Source organism: Nyctibius grandis, chromosome 7, assembly GCF_013368605.1.
Source record: "Nyctibius grandis isolate bNycGra1 chromosome 7, bNycGra1.pri, whole genome shotgun sequence".
NCBI classification, from domain to species: Eukaryota; Metazoa; Chordata; class Aves; order Nyctibiiformes; family Nyctibiidae; genus Nyctibius; species Nyctibius grandis.
In genome coordinates this window covers 35,905,359-35,926,699 of record NC_090664.1, presented here as the reverse complement: position 1 = coordinate 35,926,699, position 21,341 = coordinate 35,905,359, and the positions used below count along the sequence as shown (strand labels likewise).

The window sequence follows — 21,341 nt, the reverse complement described above, 5'->3', positions numbered from 1 at the left end:
CAAGTGCCCATATGCCACCCTATTCAGTCACTGGAGAGAGGCAGTTGTTCCTGAAGACCAGTGGGGTGAGATCCATTTTATGTGATAGAAGCAATTCCCTCTCTCTAATGATGACTTTAGCAACTTCAGAGGATGTAGTCCACTTAAGATGAAGATCTACCTCTTTCACTAAGAGGTCAGAAAATATCAGGAACATCTATCCATCTATCTTGGAATCCACAGAGTGGTGGTTGTGATATGCCCTAGGATCTAGGCACTGCTAAGCCTGAAGAGGACTGAAATTTGCCCCAAGAAAATAACCTAACTGTAATGCTGTGTAGTGACTATATCCTAGACACATTCATAAATGGCTTATGAAATGGCAGTGAATAGCTGGGTAATAGTTTGTTCATGACACTAAGTTATGGAGGTAATAAATCTCATGCACTGCAGAACAACCTTACAGTATTGAGTGGCTTGGTGATGAAAAGGCAGATAAAGTTCAGTGTAGGAAAGTGTTGATGAAGAACACGGGCAAAAAAAGGACGGTCCTAACTTACAAAAATATGGGCTCTGAGTTGGCATTTAGTACTCAGCAACAAGACCTTGGGGGTAAAATAGTTCCATGAAAACAAGAGCTCACTGCTCACTAATAGTCAAGTAGGCTGGCACAATGCTAGGAATTGTTGGGAAAGAAAGAGAGAACAAATAGACAGCCATTGTATAAATTCATAGTTCACACACAAATTGAATGATGTGCACAGTTGTGGTCACCTTCTCTCATATAGAATCCAGTATAACTAAAGGCTCAACATAAAGAATGGCATCTGTATGAGGTATGCTGAGACTTTCTAATCTGGTTAAGAAACTACCGAGGTCTATAAAATTCAGTGATGATAAATAGTGAACAACTATTCATTGACTTTTCCCATAGAAGAACTAGAGGCCATCAGATAAAGCAAGGAGGTGGTAGGTTCAAAATAAACCAAACAAAACAGTTCTTCACACAGTGTGCAGTTAAGCTGTGGAGCTCCTTCCCATCGGAATGCTACAAATTTACATGGATTTGAGGGCTACCTGAACAAGTTCATGGAAGACATCTGATAAAGACTACTAAATACAATGATGCCATCTCTGGGAGCTGTGAGCTGAAAATTCTTGGAGACTGTGAGAGTAATCTGGGGCATGATCTGCACATGCTTACTCTTACTCTATAAACTTGCATTTCTCCCAGGGCATCTGCTTCTGCCTGATGTTGGAGATTGAATTTTGGTATAAATGGCCTTTAGTTTACTTAATATGACTATTTTCTCTGAGTTGTGATTTACTACTTTTCAATCCAAAGAACAGCCATAGAGAATTTGTCTCTAGTTGAGTATTTGGGAACTGAACTGACCAAGGAACAGACTTAAGACTTTGGTTCCTGTTTCAAAAAGTTTTGGGGGTTTTGATATCCAGTGATGGTCTAATGCCCGTTGCATATTCTTCTCAGACTGCTGAAGCGAGAGCCTCAGTTTTGTCTCTTATTGGAATAACGCTCTTATCCACAGTCATTGTTCCAGTTCCCAGCGTCTCTCTGTTTTTCAGTACTGCTAATAATACTATACTGATGTACTACATCATGTAGTATCTTGTGAAACTAAGCCTTCTGAGCTAATTAACAGTGTGTTTCCAGGATGCGGAGGAACAGTATATGGCAGCACTGGCTCATTGGCTAGTCCCGGCTACCCTGCAACTTACCACAACAACACTGACTGCGAGTGGGCCATTACTGTGCCCAAGGGACGAATTGTCACAGTGAACTTTGATTTCATCAGCATCGATGACTTAGGGGATTGCAGTAGCAACTATCTGATCCTTTACAACGGGCCAGACGCCAGCTACCCGCCAACCGGGCCGTACTGTGGGATGGTATGTATTGCCTACTGTCTGTGCCCCTGTAATTAGTTAAAATGAACTGGTTTGTATTTAGGATTGTTTCCCAGTTCTGCCATGAATTCCATACAGATGAGCGGAAGTGAAGGCATAAGGCTTGTATGGCACCTCAGAAGCCTTCCAATGCGGACCTTGCAGTGACATCTAGTGGGAGGCACCATCAAGCTGTTTCGCTCTGTAGTTAGTTGTATTTGTGACTTAAATATTTGTCATACCCTGAGGGAGAAATGCAAAAGCAGCATCTAGCACAGACCTGAGGTCCCTTTCAAACTATGGTCCGATTTGTGCCTCAGTTTTAACTCTCTGACTGGCTTTTCCAAAGGATCTCAATGTTCTATAAAGCTTTTCATTTTTCTTGTCTTTCATTTTAGGACACAAACATCTCTCCATTTACTGCTACATCTCATCAAGTCTACATAAAATTTCATGCTGAATATGTGACTTTACCATCAGGATTCCAGTTAAGCTGGACGAGCTAGAACACTGTTTATGAGAAATATATTACTGTCCCTTGCTCTACTGAAGAGACTTTAGATCATAAAATAAGTTTGAAATCTGGTTATGATAATTGCAACTGAAGTAAGGCCTTTTAAAAATTACTGTAAGTGTAGCTGTGATGGATTTAGAGTTCTGTCAAAAAAACGTGATTCCATTGTACTGAAAATAAACTATTATCTACCCGACTGTGAAAATGAGGTTTTGCTAGTTTTTGACATTTTTTTTATATTCTTCTACATAATTTCAAACACTGAGGAAATATGTCAAAAAAAAGTTTTACACTTAATACTATAGGAAGTGAATTAGCCAGGATAAAACATAAACACAAAATATTCAACATGAAGTTGGTAAGAGGAGCTAAGATACAAAGTTGTCCTTAATTAGTTCTACAGAGTTATGTTTTTTTGTCCCAAGCATCTTCGAAAGCATTAGCTAAATTTTTATTCAAACTACAATAAAATCAGACATTGCTAAAAAATGGCCCCTGTGCTACTACCGTTTACGCAGATAACTTTGCTGAAGAACTTTCTGTAATACTGTGGATTGGGTGTAAGAACCCGGCTGAATAAGTACTCAAGCATTCAGTGAAGTTTAACACAGTAAGGACATGCTGTGGTACTAAATCTTAACCACATAGAGAAGTAATGTCAGGTCAGGATCATGTTCAATATACAAAAATATCTGTGATTATTGAGTTATATCTTTAAGCTTCAAAATCTATATTACAACTGAATTTATGAAAAACTCATGAGGTTTTTAGTAACCAATTCACCTTTCTAGTCAACTTACAGGCAACTTCCTAGACATTTGTAAAATGGATATAACTTCAGAATAGGACTGACATGAAAATATCAATTGACTTTTGACTAGAATCAGTTTGTTCCTTCCTGAGGCTAAACATCATCCATACATAAAAAATGCCATTGGCGGGGTATACAGAGGACACTGATTCCCACCATGAAACATTTTTTGTCACAACCCAGAATGAATGTCACCTGTGATGGACAGGCAAGAGGAATTTACACTGCAGCAGAGGAACACGGGTCTCATCAGAACTCTCACTTCATAACTATTACAGTCACTCACAGTGAAAGTAATTCCTTAACGTGATTGTTGCAATAATTAATTATGAAATTACATTAAAGTGTTAATGGCAGTTCTAACAAAATCTAGGAACTCTCTGAAGATTTCCCAGTGAATGCCAAAAAAGCCATAATTCCACCAACATACAAAAATTTATAGCAGCTGAGAAACCATCTTGGTTAAAAGAAAACATAGAAAACACAAAACCGACAAAAAGGGCAAAAGGGTAGGTGGCAAGCTACAAAACACATCTCAAAATGATCTTGTAATAAGCTGGAAAGAGAGAAACCTATGAACTCCCACTTGCCAACAGAATTAGATATTCAGAGTCCATGCCAAACTGATTTCATATTAGCAATCAAGGGGCGATACAATCTTTGTCCATAAAATTTATTAAAAAGCTCATAAAGGGGATAGCAAGCAGTAGAGAAAACAAAGTCATCTGAACTATCTGGAGATAAAGCTACAAAATAAGCTCCAAATATAGCGTCATGTAATACAGACATTGCACATACAATCAAGCATGGCTTCAGCTGTTTGCCTGCAGAGATCCGGAACAAGCTTATTCCTTCCTTGTGGCTGGCTGCATCATGGGGCTTTGTGAATGTCTGCTGTGGTTTCGATCTTCCTATGAATCACCGTGGATTTGGTGCAGTTGGTGCAGGGCAGTGAATCGCCTCACAGTCTGGCTGCTGTCTCTTGCTGCTTGGTGGCTGGTCATGGAAACATCAGATTTTAGGCAAGAATCAGCTTGGCAAGAACGCTGTCGTTTTCTGCATTTCACCAGCCTGGAGCACAGATCATCTGGAAGCCGCAGGTGAAAGGCAAGGGCATGTCTCCCCCAGACAGCTCCCTGCCACTGCAGGTAGTGCTCTGCGGTATGTTCATTTCTCTTGTTAAAAGTGGATCACGCCCTGACAGACAATGAGTTCTCAGGTTAAACCTTGGCCTTGTTGGGGGTATGACTGTGCATAAACTGACAAACAATAGAAACCTGCACACGGTTTTAATGAACGAAGTTCATTAGTGGCTTTCTGAGACTGGTATCAGTCACACATCATACAGTTCATGGACACAAAGTTTTGTTCCCTGAGGACACTCCTGTCCCCCTGCTCACGGCACTGAGGCTGGCCTATTGTTGACTTAGTGAATGGTATGTAGATGTGATCTGATGACCTGTGATATGCATGAGGCCATTCTGGTAACACGACCTTTGGCCTTAAGCTCTAGAGGGGAACTGCAGTTAAACTGATGAGTTTGGTGAAATCTGGACTTCGAAAAGATTCATTTGACTAGGAGAAAAAGTGTGTTTCACTTTAAAACAGATTAAAAGTTTTCAGACAATTTTTGATATGATAAATACTTGCTCTTGGTATGACTTTCTGTCACAATGTCAAATTTTATGGAATCATTGAACTTCTGCAGAAAAAAAGACTAAAGAGCACTATGAATGAGAGGAAGAAAAATTTGTAAGATTTTTTTTTTAATGTAACAATAACTAATGCTTGGTGCATCTTTAAATTTTACAAATACTCCATAGCTGTGCATAATTTTATTTACACATGAGTAAAATGCATGAGGTTCTTTCGAAAAAAATGAAAGTCCAGCAGAGGATTTGTACTCATGAAGACTGTTGAATGAAGCTGCTGGTACAAGGTTCAATTGATCTAGCCCAGCCGACTCTCGCCAAAAATAGTCAAAGTCTAAAATTAGAGTAAATTATCAAACCCATTCTTTAAAACAACAGGAACAAAGTAACCCACTGACGTCCTCTAACATTTTATATGAGGAACCACAACAGAAATACCACTGCAGAAGTATTAAAGTGGAGGTCCTTAGAGGAGAGAGCTGGTGCTAAGCCATGTTTCTGTCTTGGAAGGTAAGAAGTCATTTAAAACACTTGCTTTAAAATGAATGCACAGCAAAAGCACACAGGAACAACTAAACATAATTTTAAAAGAATTGTTCCATGAAACTTCTATGTGTTTTTTGCAGTGTACAATTCAAAAGACAAAATCTGTGTTTAATAAGATTTATGGCTACATCTCACAATACTGGCATGAATATCTTTGCTTTTATGTCTGTGCACATTGCTGTCTATTTTATAGATAATGTCATAGCTCTGAATGCTGCATGTTCGTATTATAATACCTGCATGACTACAACCAACCTCCCCCCCATCAATGACAAAGCACAGATAATGAATGTGCATGTTTTCACTTCCTAGAGCCTCCATGTTCTTAACTTAAGTGTAAATCTTCTGCATGTTACTACAAATATTTATTCTTATATAAAGGTATATTTTATGAGACAGTTACATATGAATGGTAAGCACTCTGAAGACTAGGATTTGAAGAATAAGCACTAAAAGGTCCATGAAGTATTTTTTTAATTGCCCTTCCCCTGTGGCAGGGCTATTCTTTATAAACAATAAATGAGAAGTAATACCAGAATGAGATCATTGGGGCTATAGTTATCTGAAGTAAAGGAGAGAGAAGATATACAGCTAAACCGCTAGAAATCGTGGTGCTGGTCAATTTAAAACATTAGCTAATTTTAGTTCAATTTACAAAGCAATTTTGGCTGAAAAACAGTTTTCACTCAGCTCATAAAGCAAAGGAGGAGGTGTCTCGGTTTCCCACAGTAACTCAAGTACGTGTCCTAAGCACCAGAATTAACATATTTAGTGTAATCATTTTTTGTCAGCTGCCAAAGTATAACCACACAATTATTCTGCAGTCCTGATTAAAATGAAATATAACAAAAATTCATAGCGTTGACCACTGTTCATAATAACAACAACAGCAAAAGTACAGGACTACTAACAAATAAATGTTTAAAATGTTTATTAGCTGATAATAAAAATCACAGAATCACAGAATGGTTTGGCTTGGAAGGGACCTTAAAGATCATCTAGTTCCAACTCCCCTGCCATGGGCTAAGAGGCCAAATTCTAGAAGTTTGCTTTTATAAGGCAAAGATCAGCAAAATAAATATTGTGTGCACATTATCACACATAATTACTGTAATTTTGCTGGATGAATTTTCAGTAGCAGTGCCTAGCAGTATACAGCCGTTTTTGCAGGTGCATGTTGCGGTTGTATCATTGATGACACGCTAACCCTGCATTAATGTGAACTGTTATGACAGCTTTTCTTGGAGGGGAAAAAAAAAGATAAAAATAGAATAACAATGTAAAACCTCATTTCCTTGGTTAGAAGAACTACCTAGGACAGCCAGAGCAAGGGCAGCATCAGAGCCACTTGTCCCCTTGCTGCTCCCCAGCATAGTGAGAGGAGCCAGCGGGAGGCACACAGCACCTGCTGCCCGGCAGGAGCAGGTTGGGGGGAACCGATGCCGGGAGCAACTTCTCCCCGCTTTTGCCACTACAGAGCAGCTGCAGCTCTGCCATACAGTCCTGGCCATACATCTACCTCACAGTCACCTCATCAGCCTGCTGTCCTGAGGACAGAAGGCATGTGCCAGCCTCTGCAAAGAATTCAGGCATTTGCTCTAAGAACATTTAAGCCAAGGGACAAATTTAGCACAAATCTGACAGGTATCAAAGATGTTTTATAGTTGTTTCATAAGCAAAAAATCAGTAGTTGGATAGTACAGCAAGACCTAAATTGGAAAAGCTCAACTGCCGTACATGTGGGGAGGGCTCCACTGGCCAGTCCCCAGTCACAGGCTGACCAGCCTCTAGCTGGGGGTACAGAGGGAGCTGAGGAGATTTAGGGCCAAAGGGGTCACGAAAGAATTGGATGTACTGGGAAGGGGTGGTAGGGGATAACACAGGGGAGAGGGGGTCACTGCAGTGGCACAGGCCCTCCACAGGAAATTTACTCTTTGTGAGTATGACTGCTGATGGAACAACCTGCAAATTAAGTTTTCAAGATCGAGGAATGACCTGACCCTTGCACAGTGTGCCACACGTACTTACTTTCCCACCCTTTCTCATCCAATTGATATTTAGTGCTTCACGAGGAGCTGAGAAGCTTTAAAAGGAAGGCTTGGCAGCAACTGCTCTGTTCCAAATCCAGTGCAGACCTGACTGGGGTATTGATTAGTGCGTTTACTCAGATGAAAGATTTGCTAAAGCAGGAGCCAAAGTAGATCACATAGTAGGTGTGACTGATAGATGAACTGTTTACACAAGAAGAGGATAATGAAATTAGGTGGATGGTAAAAAAAACCCAAACCTGACAAAAGGGAGTAATGGCAATATGTTTATTAAGTGGGGAGTAATTAAATACTTCTATGGTAGGGGTAGAATGTGGACCTCTAGGCCACGTGCAATGTAATGTGCTATTGTTTCGATCACCGCATAAATGGGGCAGTGAGAAGCCAGGTGAGCTTCTTGTGAGCCGTGCAGACACCGTTTTGTATCTTCTCACAGTCACATGTGCTTTATCTGTGTGTTGGAATAAGCAAGTCAGGATCATGTTTTATAGGCAATGAATCTGCCTAAGCCTTTGCTCCTAAATGAGGCCTGAGATCATTCTCCATGAAACAAGAACAGCAGACGTGCTGGCACCTAGGTCTTTGGGACAACTGACTGATGGCAATCAGGGCATTTTCTTAGACAGGAAAGGGATCCAGATTCATGTTCCTGCAGACAAAAAGGAACTGTACATCTGAGTGACCATGTGTTCTACTGAGCAATCTAGATAAAAAGTAGTTCTTCCACTTGTGTTTTGTAAGACAGACCTGACAGCAGCCTGTAACTTCAGGAAAGGACTCCAGCTAGTAGGGATAAACATGCTACAGTTCTGCAACCCAGAATTAAATCCTCACATCCCTAACAAAAGAAAAGCTAAAGTTACACCTCCAGCAGTGTTTCTCATGTGCTGGTTTGGCACCTTCTTATTCATCATCTTGGGTTTTATGGATATTACTGTTAGGCTTCTAAGTAACACCATGCCGTGCATAGGGAGCACATACGCAAAATTCAAGGTTCCGGTTCTCAGTGGGTGGCCTGGCTTTAGGTAATTTTATAGATTTAGTCATTAATTGCTCTGAGCTTCCGTATCTGTTGAATGACAGTAAGTACAAGCTTAACTCCTATCAATCAAAGAAGTTATACGCATAAACACATTCTAAGCAGTAAGGCTGTAACTCCAACATCGTTGTGACAAGGTGATTAAAAGTGCTCAGAACCTGGGCCCAGCCTTGTGACTAGTTTTGTGACTAGAGCTGACTAGAAAATCCACAAAGATGCTACCTGAAGAAACAGAAACTACTGATTCAATGAAACCAAATTCTTTTGCTGTAATGTTTTTTGCCTGAGACAGCCTTTGCCAAACCTCAGAGCGCTCTGAAAGCCTACTTGGTCAGTTCCTAGGGAGCCTGAGCTTTCCAGCTCTGCAGCTTCTCATTTCTCCTGTTGCTGACTAGCTGGGGCACAGAGCTGACCAACCACCCTGAGCACAGCCCTGCCAGCTTCCAGACCCCTGCCAGGGTACAAGGAGCTGCTGCTGCTAAGAGCGTGGGGCAGGCACCTGAATGCACACTTCTCCCCTGTGCTAAATGGTGCCATATCCCCCATAACCCATCTTCTCAGGTTTATGTTTGGAAAGTGCTTTCCAAGCGCTGAAGAGATGTTAACAGGTGTTAACGTCGTCTTTTGAAGACAGCAGTGTGACCATACGAGCCCTGTAACAGGAACGGGCAGATTAACCCCAGACATCGCGTTAACCCAAGTCCCCCACCTATCCCGAGGTACAAGCACCCAGGTGAGGCTGCTGAGAAACAGGCCACCACCGAGCAGCGGCACTAACGAAGCCGAGTTTCCTCTCCTAAGGCGCCAGCTCCGGCAATCAGCCTGTCTCCGGCGCCGGTCAGGACGGCGGGAGCCACACGGCAGGCCGCCTTCTCACAGGGCTGCACTCCTCTACCGGGCACGCTGCTTCTCGAGCCTGGCGATGGCATGCGTCTGCGCACGGCCGCGTTCGCCAGCAGCTGCCCCGCAGCTGGCCCGGCAGCAGGATGGCGCCCCCGGGCGCACCAGGCCCTGCAGCGGGCGGTGCACCAACAGCAGTGCCCGGCCAGCCCCGCCACTGCGCATGCGCCAAAGCCGCACCTGCGCATGCGGAGCCCCCGTGGCTCGCGGTCTAAAACCCGCTATCACCTACGGGGCGCGCTTATTGGCCAGCGAACCTCCCTCCGGCGCCTCCAGCCAATGGTCAGCGGGTCTGCACTGAGAAGGCGCGCTGATTGGCCCGGCACCTTCCCAGCCGTGGGTGGAACCGCTGGGGCGGGCGGGCAGCCTCAGGCGGCGCGGGGAGCGCCCCCGCTTGCCGGGGGAGGGCTGCAGCGCGCCTGCGCGCGAGGGCGGGGCCGGCGGCGGGATGGGGCGTGGCAGGGCGTGTCGGGCGCGTGCAGCCGTGGGGAGCTGCCTACGGTCGCCGCCGTCCCACGCGCCGCTGTCCCGCCGCAGCACCGCGCCGTGAGTCGCCCTGTGGGAGCGGTGGGCCTGTCCCTCCGCCCGGGAGCGAGAGGGCGGCCAGCATCCCGGTCAAGGCTCCGCTGGGCTGGGGCTGGGGCGGGCGCGGGGGGACGGGACCCCCCGGCGGCGCGGAGCGGGCGAGCTCGCCGCCCTCGGCCCCCTCGGGGTGCGGGCAGTGCCCGCGCTGTGCCGGCGGGCGCCCCCGGCCGGCTCCCCCCGCCCTCACGGTGTACGTTTGTGCCCCGCGCAGACCATGTCCAAGTCTCTGAAGAAGATCGTGGAGGAGAGCAGGGAGAAGAACCAGCCCGAGGTGGACATGTGCGACCGCGGCATCTCCAACATGCTGGACGTGCCCGGCCTCTGTAGGTACCGGCGGCGGCGGGCGGGGGCAGCGCGGAAACTTCCTTATTTGTCCCGGGACGAGCCGGGGCGCAGCCGGCCCTGGGTGCGGGGGGGCGGTCCGGGCCGCCCCGCTCCCGGCTGCTGCCCCAGCCCCTCGGCGGTGGTGGGGCTGCCCGAGCCGCTTTTGTGCCCGGGGTGGCCTGAGGCTTGGGGCATCGGGGGCGTGGGCAGGGGGAGACGCTCCGCTTCCAGCTCCCGGCAGCACCGTAACGAGCCGTGGTGTGTTCAGGAGAGCCCTTGCTCCACTGCACCGGAGAGACCGGTGTGGGGAGCTGGGAGTCCCTCCCCTCTCTCCCATCACCTCTGCCCGTGCACCGTCCACAGCCATAAGCGTTCCTTGTCTGTCACTGCTGTCATTCAGGCACTTGAGTGATGGGGAGACTTTGTCTTCCATCCATACTTGACTCTCCCTGCTACCGAAGCAAAATCACCAGCCAAGTAGCATCTCCACTGGTTTTTGAAAGGGATAGGGTGGTGTTAGCCTGGAGCTTTGCATGGATGGTCTCTGAAGGAGGGTAAAGTAATACTGTGTTACTGGTACAGCACTATCATACTTTGGATATTACATGGTTGCGTGTGCTTCCAGAGTTGTGACAGTACGTTGTTATTGATACATTGCATTTGCTGTAAATTAACTACAGCAAGTGCAACATACCAGTAACAATGCACTGTCATAGTTGGAGAACACATAAATGAAGAGCAAGGCATGTAACTTTGCCTTGCTTTTGGCTTTGTCTAAGAGTGCATATGATGTTATGGTACAGCTGATATGCAGTGAGTTAAAGTTGTAACTGCCTGTAGTGTGCCACAGGCTGACATTTTCCTAAATGCATCGTGTGACAAGGAAAAAGCAAAATCTAAAGCAACCAATGTACTTGAAACTCTAATTGTATCCTGGTTTAGCTCTTTACTATGTTTGTTAAGCTTGACAGCAACCAGGAGCAAGTGTACATAACTTCTTACATGGTGGAAACGAGTTCGGGGAAGTGTATGGCTCACTACCAACTTACTGTTGTCTGCAGAGTCAGGGGCAGACCGCAGTATCTTCAGTCACATTTGTAAAGGATGAAGACTTAAGTACAATTTTGCAGAACTAGGTTCTGTACTTAAGTCTTCATCCTTTACCGATTCTTTTCCTGCTTCCAAGTTGTGCGTGGGATTTCAGGAAGATTACATTGTAAAGCCCGTATGTATGAACTGATGTTAAATAGAAAGCTTCGGTGTTTCTATTGAATGAACAGTTGTTTAAGACAAAGTGGTGTTTAGCTCGCATTAACTACAGGCCCATTTTCAGAACTATACTTATCCCTTTCAGATAAACTTAACGCATTGAGGGTATGGGGCAGCAACCGTACTGTTGCTTTTGTTAATTAGACTCGGTGCCTGTTATCAACACTAAGACACATAATTAATTGGCCAGCTTTGATCTTTCAGGCGGGGGAAAAAAGGTCATCTTGAAGCATATCGGTAATGCTAAAGTAAAAAAAGCTTTTCTTATACAAAGACTGTTTTGGGTTTGTTGTGCAGGCAGGGTCAGGGACCGCAGTGTGGGACACTGTGCTCTGCAGGTGGTCCCTGATACCAAATTGCTAATTAAGCTTCTGAAGCTTGTTTGGCAGGGAGCTCCCTACATCAAGAGTAGACTTGTGGTACCCTAGTTACACCGCATCAGAGAAGTCTGTGTGCAGATACTCGGTGCACGTCGTGTGACTTGATTTAATGTGGGGATTTGGGGCCTTCTGCAGTTTGAGATGGAAGTTAGGGGAGGGGTAAATGATGACTGGTTTCTGTTCAGTTAATTAAGACCTTCTTGCCTTTTCAGTTACACTGCACTCTGACAGAGAAGGCATTGTAACTTGTTTTTTTTGTTTTTTTGTTTTTTTTTTTTTATTGTCAAAGTATTTGCTACTTTCCATCTGCATAAGGAATAACTTCCTCCAAATATGCCTTTAGAAAAATGTAATAAATAGGTATTACCTCTGAATTTTAGGTAATAGTTTGAGAAAATGTTACACTTGCTTGTTTTCTAACCCTGTCATCTGACTCCTAATGGATGATCTTTTCTAGTATGGATTGGGTGTTTTGGGTTTCTCTGGCTCTCAGAACTGGCAGTGAAGCTAGATGAGTCTGACCTGGTGCCTTCCCTTCTTCTGTACATGTTGTAGAGAAGCTGTGGCTGCCCCCTCCCTGTCAGTGTTCAAGGCCAGGTTGAATGGGGCTCTGAGGAACCTGGTCTAGTGGAAAGGTGCCCCTGCCCATGGCAAGGGGATTGGAACTAGATGATCTTTAAGGTCCCTTCCAACCTAAGCCATTCTATGATTCTGTGTTCAGAGATAAGAATAAGTTTAGGTTATGTCTGGAGGGAACATTTTGGTGGTGTTTTCGGCCATTGGAGGTTTAAGGACTTAGTAACTTAGGAGTATCCTCCAACATAGTGTGTTCAGAAGCCCCTGATAGGGATTTTGTCTCATGTAGTTATTTAATGGTTGTGAATGTCCCTCCCACAGTGGCCAGTAACTCTTAAAGCAAGCTGCTCCCTATAGTCTTGGTTATTTTTTAAGACAAGGACCAAGCCTTGTCCCACTGCATAGTTGAGTGCTTGCTGCAGAGTGGCTAGCGGACTCGTATTTAAGCTTTCTTAACTTAGTTCACATAGAGTTAATACACACACAAGGATTTGGAAGCAGTGCACTGTGTAGCATCTACTCAGTGTGCCAGTCCTCTTCCTTCAGGTGCAGACCTATTCTTATCATGTGCGTTTAAAAAAAAAATTGTAAGTGATCATAGAAAACTGGTGTTATATGGGGACAGAGAAGAGAAAAGGGAAAGGGGAATATATGCCCTGGCTTGGATAGGATTCTCTTCTGGTTTTTATTTCCACTCTAGTGAATGTCTTTCTACAATACAGGGCAGCCACTCATATTTTCTTTTGCCTTGAATTCCACCCTCTGTAGCAGCTGTGGGAGAGAGAAAACAGACCAAACTTGCTTCTGTCAAATACCAATGTCTCTTTCCAAATCGAGATGAAACACTTTTCCTATCTGGGTGGAGATTGACACTCGCTACCTGAAACTGCCTTAAACTAGCTTAGACCTAGAAGTTTGGCAAGCTCTACATATCTTCCCACTTTTGTGGTTAGTAAAGGGAGAGTAGAGTTATCAGCTTGTTTGTAATGTGGTGTTCAGATTCACAAAGAAAAGTTCAGTAGTTCCTGAACCCCTGCTTGCTCTGGAGTTCATTAATGTCATTAGAAGTTGAGTTCTATTTTTGGAATATTCCTCAAATCCAGCCACTTCCGTGTTTTCTCCTAATCACTTAGGTAGTGATTAGGTAGATCAAGTACAAACTAGAATTGTGCTATAGGCTTTCAGAGCATCTGAATTTTTGAGGCTTTCAGAAATGTAATATGAGAAAACTCTTTTCAAAGATATTCTGTAGAAAAGAGGTTTAATTTGAGACTAAAAATATCACTCGATCTAGGTGTTCTGTGCTTTAGCTCATCCTAGTAATGCAAAAACCATGTGAAACAGTTTTAAACTGTAAAGGCTTTTCTTGTTATTCTGGCATGTGACAAAACAAATGTCACACCATTTGTGAGCACATCTATACTATAGTTGTACATCCATACATGAATAGTTTTAAAAAATGTCTTGCCCATAGAAGTGTTCTAGTGTGGGGTTTTTTTTTTTTAATTCCGTATTGTGAAATAAATAGATCTTACTTGTTTACAGAGCACCCAATATGGACAGGTAATGGTAGAGAGCATTAATAGACGTCCTGTAGGGTGAACAGTTGAGTTCAGCAAGTAGGGCATGATGTGCCTTTTCCCTAGCCTGATGGTTAGGGCAGTTATTGGTAGGACTTTAAACAGCCATCAACAATTACAGAATTGTTCTTGGAGTAGGGACCAATCTCTAATCTCTCATTTATGTATCTTTAAGTGATCAATATGGGGAAGCTATGAATTAAGGAATTGTTTTGCCCAGATAATTTGAGACATCTGCTGCTCTGTAGTCTTGTTATCAGGGAAGGAATATTGGATGAAATCCTATTTACTCTGTAAGTGTTAATTTGCTCTTATTCATATTTTACATAAAGTACATGCTTCTGTGGTAGGAGTTAACATGCCTAGAATTTTTTATCAGAAAGTTAGCGTTGATATAATTGTCCACTCCTAAAATAACCAAAGCACAGAAGATAGAGGGGCAGGCTACTTGTAAGCTGTTTTGTACGATACTGTAATGCTCACCCTGCATTAACTTCCTCTGATGGGGCAGACAGTGTCTTATCTTGGTTCTGCAAGGTCTCTGGAGTCTTCCTGTTTTGAGGGTTTTTTTCCTTTTGAAAAAAAATTAAGTTTTGTCATAGAAATATTTTATGTAAAGCTAACTTGCAGTCCATGGCAGCAGTATATTGAAAGGCTTGATAGGGCCAAAAGGGAAGAGTTTAAAATATTCTTCACTTGACCCACTATGTTTTGAAGCGGTAGTGGAACTGGGACCATAATGAAAATTTGTAATTGCTATGCAAGTAAATTGCTTGGCAAACAGTAGTATCCTGACCCTTAAACTTCTCTGTGGATAGTTGGTGCATTCTTGAAATCGAAGTAATTTATCACCTGTATGCTAATTACTGTAATGTTAACAAGGTGTCTGAGGTCTGTGGCCCTCAAAGAGCTGCTTCTTAGTGTCTAGGAGCTCCTCAGTGGCATCATGGAGAGATGGTAGTAATTCGCCTGTGGGAATTGCTGTGCCCTTTGAACCTCGGGGGACTGGCACTCGGGGTGAGTCGTCTGACCCTTTGAGTGGTCCTCAGCCAGTCCTGCTAGTTATGATTACCTGATCTGTGTATGTCCAAAGCAGAATGGCCCAACTGGGCCCCCTTCAGCCTTCTGGATGTTACTCGGGGATGTTCATTAGTTGCTTAAGACAGATTATGAGAAGAGCTGATAGTTTAGTTGTTATGCAGAATTGACTTTATATCTAGGATGAGGAAAACCAGAGTCAGCTGTTCCCACAGCACTGTCCTTTTCACGGGAGTAGGCAAGTGGCAGCGTACTGAAAAAGTTGGTATTCCCAGGGGCTGGTTGTTTCACGCAGGTCAGTTTAATGTAAGTGAGCAAATTCCCCTCCTTGTAAGGAGCGACCAAATGCCACTTATATATAGGCTCCCTTTCTTAAAATGCTTGCAAACCTGTCTCCAAACTGGTAGTAGCTTTGGACCTTTCAAGATTGAAAATCTTTTAGATAGGGCTAAAATGCTGCTGGTAGTAGTCCAGAGCACAGATGCCTAAACCTTTGCTCTTTTCAAAATAATATCAGAATGTTGCCTTTTTTGTTCCTTTGGGGGACGTTGGCCTGCTTTGCAGGTCAAAGATGCAATGGGATTCTTTGTCATGCATCAGTATCGACTGAGATAGTGGAGTTTCAGACAAGGTGTCTAGGCTTCAGCTGAATTTGGACAGTAAAGTCCAGATTGAAATGTCCTTGGTCTAGGGATTTTGGCCTTGAAATCTTCGATGTTGGGACTTTGTTCAATTCTATATAGACACGTGAGAAGAAACCCTTCTGAAAATGGACTCGGTTGAAGAAGGCAGGGATGTGACAAATATGGAGAGGGAGTAGTGAGAATAATGCTTGTAAGCTCATGCTGTTAAAGGCCAGCAGTACGCATGGCTTGATGGTGTAGTCAGCAGGCTTATCTTTAAAAACAAAATATGCACAGAACTTTTGATGTTTAAATTCAGCAGGAGTTTGATGTTCAGAAGACCAGAGTCTGCAGCCCCAAAGTTTAATTGCCCCTGAGTGAACATCCTCGCTTCCTACGTATAGAAATGCTGAAATCATGGCAGGAGAGGTTCACCATATGCATACACATGCGTTAGATCAGGGTCTGTCTCAGTTCTCTGTTAGTAAAACACTTCCTTTTCTTACTCTTTTGTTTCTTCAGTTTGTATGTGATCCAGAGCAGGTACTTGCATGTGTGCTGCTGTCTAGCACTTAGTGCAGTTCAGTGACTTTATACTTCTATGGTGCAAATAAGTCACATGCAAGTGGAGTCTCCTCATAAGCTGGCTTCTTGCAGGAGTTACAAATATTATTTGGTATGTTTTTTCTTTTAAATATTGAATTACATCTTGAGCACAGGAACAGAAAATCCTAAACACTTCTTTTAGTCTGTTTGAGTTGTCATTCTGATTTGTGTGCTTTAAATGGGTGTTTCACTTAGTCGGGTGGGCAGGGGGGGGTAGTCAGGACTGCTTCCTTACCACTACCTTAAGTTGTTTTATTTTGATAACTTTGGATATGTCTAGCCTTAATAGTAACAAAAAATCATTCACAGAAGTCATATCCTCTTCATAGAAGAGGTGGCTCATAGGCAGAAAAGAGTTGAGAAAGGCATACGGGAAAGCAGGAGAGGGGCTTTTTACAAGGGTAAGTAGTGACAGGACGAGGGGGAATGATTTTAAACTGAAAGAGGGTAGATTTAGATTAGATATTAGGAAGAAATTCTTTACTGTGAGGGTGGTGAGACACTGCAACAGGTTGCCCAGAGAAGCTGTGGCTGCCCCCTCCCTGACGGTGTTTAAGGCCAGGTTGGATGAGGCTTTGAGCAACCTGGTCTAGTGGGAGGTGTCCCTGCCTGTGGCAGTGGGGTTGGAACTAAATGATCTTTAAGGTCCCTTCCAATCCAAATGATTCTATGATTCTATCATATTGGTGCACGTATGAACTAAATTTGAGCCTTTCCTCATGTAGTTTCTCAAGTCAGTTGAGCTGCTTACTAAAAGGCGTGTAATGGGGATTGCTGGTTTTAATGTAATGAAGTTCATTATGGACTCCAACAAACTAAAGAACAGATGATCTGAATTTTGGATTCTATCCTGAACCTGGCAAAGCTCTGTGTGAAACTGAACTGGTCAAGGCCACGGAAGTGTGGTGACAGCTTCAGTCTTTGTTCTGCTTTAATAAACCAAAGGAAGCATCAGCTTCAAAGGAAAAAAGAAATAGTGAAAAAGTGCTCTTAGAACTTGCTCTGTGCCTAGCTGCCTGGTTTGACTTTCCAGTCCCTGCACCTGCAGTTCAGCGTGGGTGCTGCAGACCTTCTCCCAGCAGCAGAGAGGCAGGGTCCCACCTGTCAGGAGTCCAGTTGTCTGTTGTGCTCATGGTGAGATGTTGACTTTTTAGTATGGAGGTGAGGTGGTGTTAGTTGGTCTTGTTCTGCCACTTTAGTTCAACTTCTCAGCTTTAAAAACAAATCTTAGTGAGGTGGAAGCAACTTTGTACAGTATCAAAAAACAATAATGATTTTTTTTTTTTGAAAAAGCAGATTAAACAAAATCTTTACTTTCCAATGCTACTGTCATGGTAAGGGCAAAGGAGAAATTCTGAGATGTTCCCGTACCCCAAATCTTCAATGACAAAGCTGGAATGCCGTTTCCTGGTTCTAGTGCCAGCAGCCAGAGCCCTGCTCTTTATAATGCTCCATGCTTAAGCCTTAAAGGCACTCTTCAGCGTCCTTGACGCGCAGAGCTGCCTGACGCGCAGGCATGGCAGTCTGTAAAGGCATGGTGACGTAGCTAGTCTTCACCATGACCACTATGAGAGGGACTGAGAGTACAGAGCTGGTGGAAGTCTTTGGTACGTGTTGTGTGCTTTTTCCTGCCTTTTTGATAACCTAGGATTTATTTGAACATTTGAGGCTTGGGGAAGATATTACTTGACTAATTGGACCTTTCCTATATTGGCTTATGAGGAGGAAAAGCGCCCTCTTGGACAGGAGGACATTATGTGGATAGGCACACAAGCTGTTTGAATTGTGATGCAGAAGATACCTACTCTGCCCTAGCCTGTTTCCTCCCACCCCACAAGCAGAGTAATGGGTAACTCCACTGCCTGGTAGGAAAACCATTGTTTCCCTTTAAATACAGTGGAGCAAGGCTGACTTCTAGTTGATACTGGTAAGTCTAGGCAAAGCCTCAGAGCTCTAGAATGACTTGTTTCTTAAGTTAAATGCAGGAAAAGATGTTTTTTCCTGGAATTGGTGATGTCAGTTTGAATCTGGCTCTGATCCAGATTAAATTGCCTTGGAACTGGAGATGTCACACTGGAGCACCTCTCATCTCAGGATGCCAACTGGTAGGGTTGCCCTTCTGGTGGTTGTAGTCTTACTAGTCAGGCTGGGATATCAAGGGTCCACAAAATGTTGACTTTCACCAATCGTCACAGCTGTTAAAATGTCTAAACCAACAGAAATAAACACGTAAGGAGTACTTAGGGATTTGTTCACAAGCTTGTAACTATCTCCAGCATCTTCTCTCATTCTCTTGTGTAAATTGCATTCCTATATTTAGCTATATGCGTAAGTAATCAATGGTGTTAAATGGTTGCTTATGGTTCAGATACTGATGTACCTTTTATGTTTTAAAGCTCAGAGCTCTTTCTGGAGGCTGCTGTTCTTGCCTGCCCTTTAGTGCTGGTTTTTCTACAATACTGTCAGACTTTCTATGGGCTTCTTTCTCTGTCCTTCTGTTCTGCTTTTTGAGGTAGTGCAGGCTGTACTTAGAACGCTCGTATTTTAGGAGAAATTTAGGGTGGGTGCACTGTTTCTTCCTTTCTCCTCCCTGCCTTTCCTTCCTCCACAACCTGCAGTTGCACAGGGAACTGTGGTGATGCTTTTTGGGGTTGTTTTGTTTTGGGTTTTTTTTGGTTTTTTTGTTTTTTTTTTTTACACTGAAGTTTCTGATCTGTTTCTGCCTTTGAGTGACTGCTTTCATTCTGCTAAGAGGCTATATTTGCCTGTGGTAAGCCATGAGCTTTCAAGGGTTAGCTGAAATAGGTTGCTATATCAGTAAGTAAAAGCTCTCCAAGCTGTTTCCTCCAACTTGCAATTTAGTAAGTATTGATTAGTGTGGCCAGTTTTCACACATGCTCACCAGGATATCTTTGTTCCCTCAGGCAGCAAGACCCCTGTGGGCTGTCTCTGGGCTAATGTTAGTGATGTTTGTTGCTTGAGGGGAGCTCTGAGGCATGAGAGATGTAGCACTACAGCTGTCCTTCAGGCAGGAAAAGTTCCCAGATGCCTAGGAGGGACAGCAAGGTAGTTTCTAGAGCTGGTTTGAAGAGGCTACACTGGAAGTAATGAAAAGGTGTAAGGGAGGAAAATCTCTCAATTTTTCTAGTTTCAATAAAATACAGCAAACTTCTTTTGGGAGGGGGAATATGAGAACTCCTTCAAGGTACGAGTTTCTTCTCTGACTATTTAGCATATTTTTCTGATCAGATACTGTTGTCAGTTGTGGGCTATGGAGCTTCTAGGGAAAGTGATGGTGGTGTGTAGGGTGGGAGTAGGTGAGAAGAAATGTAAAGGATGAAGAAGTGTAGGGGGAGTGCTGGTCTCTGTAGCTGCCCTGTGCCCCACACTTGTTTGTTCAACAAGGTGGAATCTGAGGGGCTTTGATCAATCAGATCATTCAGTTAATTTGAGTAAACATTGCACATTGTCACCTGACCATTTGCCACGCAACAACGATGCTGGTCTGCTGCTGTGCTTTGTGAATGCGAGGCTGTAAATGCAGCTGTTGGTACTTACGACTTAAATCTAGCAGTGACTTGATAATGAATTGGGAACATGTGGAAATGTAATTGCTTGTGTGGCATGTGTTGTGTTGGGAGAAATGTTGGAGTATCTATCAGTGTTTCCTTGGGAAGGATTCGAAGGGTGGAAGTGAGAAAGGTGTTTGTGTGCCCAGAGCCAGACCTCTGCTGGGAGGCACCAGTACTCGCTGCTCAAGTCGTGTTTGATGTAACAGAAACATGAAGTAAAGGGGCAGAGGAGTGGCTGAATATGTCCTTAAGTTTGGAGCTTGTCTTGTTTATTGTGACAGTGCACATGAGTCTGCAGTTACTGGAGCAAAGAGAATAACTTGCCTCTTTTTTAGCTGAAGTAGATACAAGCTCTCAGTCACCATGTCCATAAACTAACTTCTTTCTCTCTTCATTCGCAGTTACGTTGTCTCATATCACACAGCTGGTTCTGAGTCACAACAAGCTTACAAGTAAGTATACTACTGTTCTTGGAATTCATTACAGGCAGTTGAGCAATAGTGAAAAGCTGACACTGCTAGTTTGATTTTTGTTTTTTTTTTTTTAATAGAGCGCAATGTCACTGTTAAGAGTGCTTCTTGGTGAAGCACTTTATTAAACATAAAGAGATTAAGGATATGACTTAGGAGCCATGTTCAGCATGCCTTTACAGCTTCAATACATATCTGCCACGTACTGGAAGATCTGTAATTCTCAGTCTTGTTATCAGTTCAGCCAAAAATCCATTCCCTGCTGTGGCTCTGAAGCCCTTATGTTTAGGTGAGGACTTTTGAATTTTTTTTAACTGTGTCAGAAACTATACAGTTTGCATTTTAGTAGATGGATAATTAATTTGACTGAAGCAAGTGAAAAAAAAATTACAGCTCAACTGCATTGTAGCTATAACCAAACATATGTGAGCAAGGCCAACTGAATCTGAGCTTCAGGCATGAAAGTCAAGCAGTCTACTTCTGTCAAAAAAATCTTTTGAGTGTAAGTTGTCTCTTGCTTGTACTACACACACCACCTTCAGTTATTACCTTGTGGATCTTACTTCCCATAGTAAAGAAGCCCTTAAGTGAGATGTTGGTAATTAGCATGTCCTGAGAGCAACATAAATGTAGACTTAACTTACTGGAGGCAGGTATCAGACTGACTTTTGCAAGGCAAAAAAAATTTTTTTTGTAGGAGAATGCACCAGGCTTACCCGTCAGTGTCTTGTGCAAATGTTCCTGCTTCTTGGCTGTTGAAATACAAGCAGTGAGTTTTGTCTAATCCCTGTTACTGTGCATCTTCTAAAGAGAAGAAAAGTGTTGGTTTTGTTGATGTTGTGCTTGTCCTTGTCTGCTCTCTGCATGTGCCAGTGGATTTCTATCTCAACCGGTCCTTCCCTTTCTGGAACTGAATTTTTT

General features: G+C 43.5%; 2 protein-coding genes across 2 annotated transcripts in view; both read left to right on the top strand.

Annotated features, from left to right (window-relative positions):
• Window positions 1–2,606, top strand: part of CUBN (cubilin) — a 149,901-nt gene extending 147,295 nt beyond the window's left edge. The window contains 2 exon segments of the mRNA XM_068404678.1: window positions 1,655–1,890; window positions 2,286–2,606. Of these exon segments, the coding sequence (XP_068260779.1) occupies window positions 1,655–1,890; window positions 2,286–2,393 (344 nt within the window). The 3' untranslated portion in view covers window positions 2,394–2,606.
• A 7,239-nt stretch (window positions 2,607–9,845) lies between these two features.
• RSU1 (Ras suppressor protein 1) overlaps window positions 9,846–21,341 on the top strand; it is a 119,038-nt gene continuing 107,542 nt past the window's right edge. The window contains exons 1-3 of the mRNA XM_068405054.1: window positions 9,846–9,943; window positions 10,194–10,305; window positions 20,352–20,402. Coding sequence (XP_068261155.1) covers window positions 10,197–10,305; window positions 20,352–20,402 — 160 coding nt within the window. The 5' untranslated portion in view covers window positions 9,846–9,943; window positions 10,194–10,196. The remainder of the gene's footprint in view (window positions 9,944–10,193; window positions 10,306–20,351; window positions 20,403–21,341) is intronic.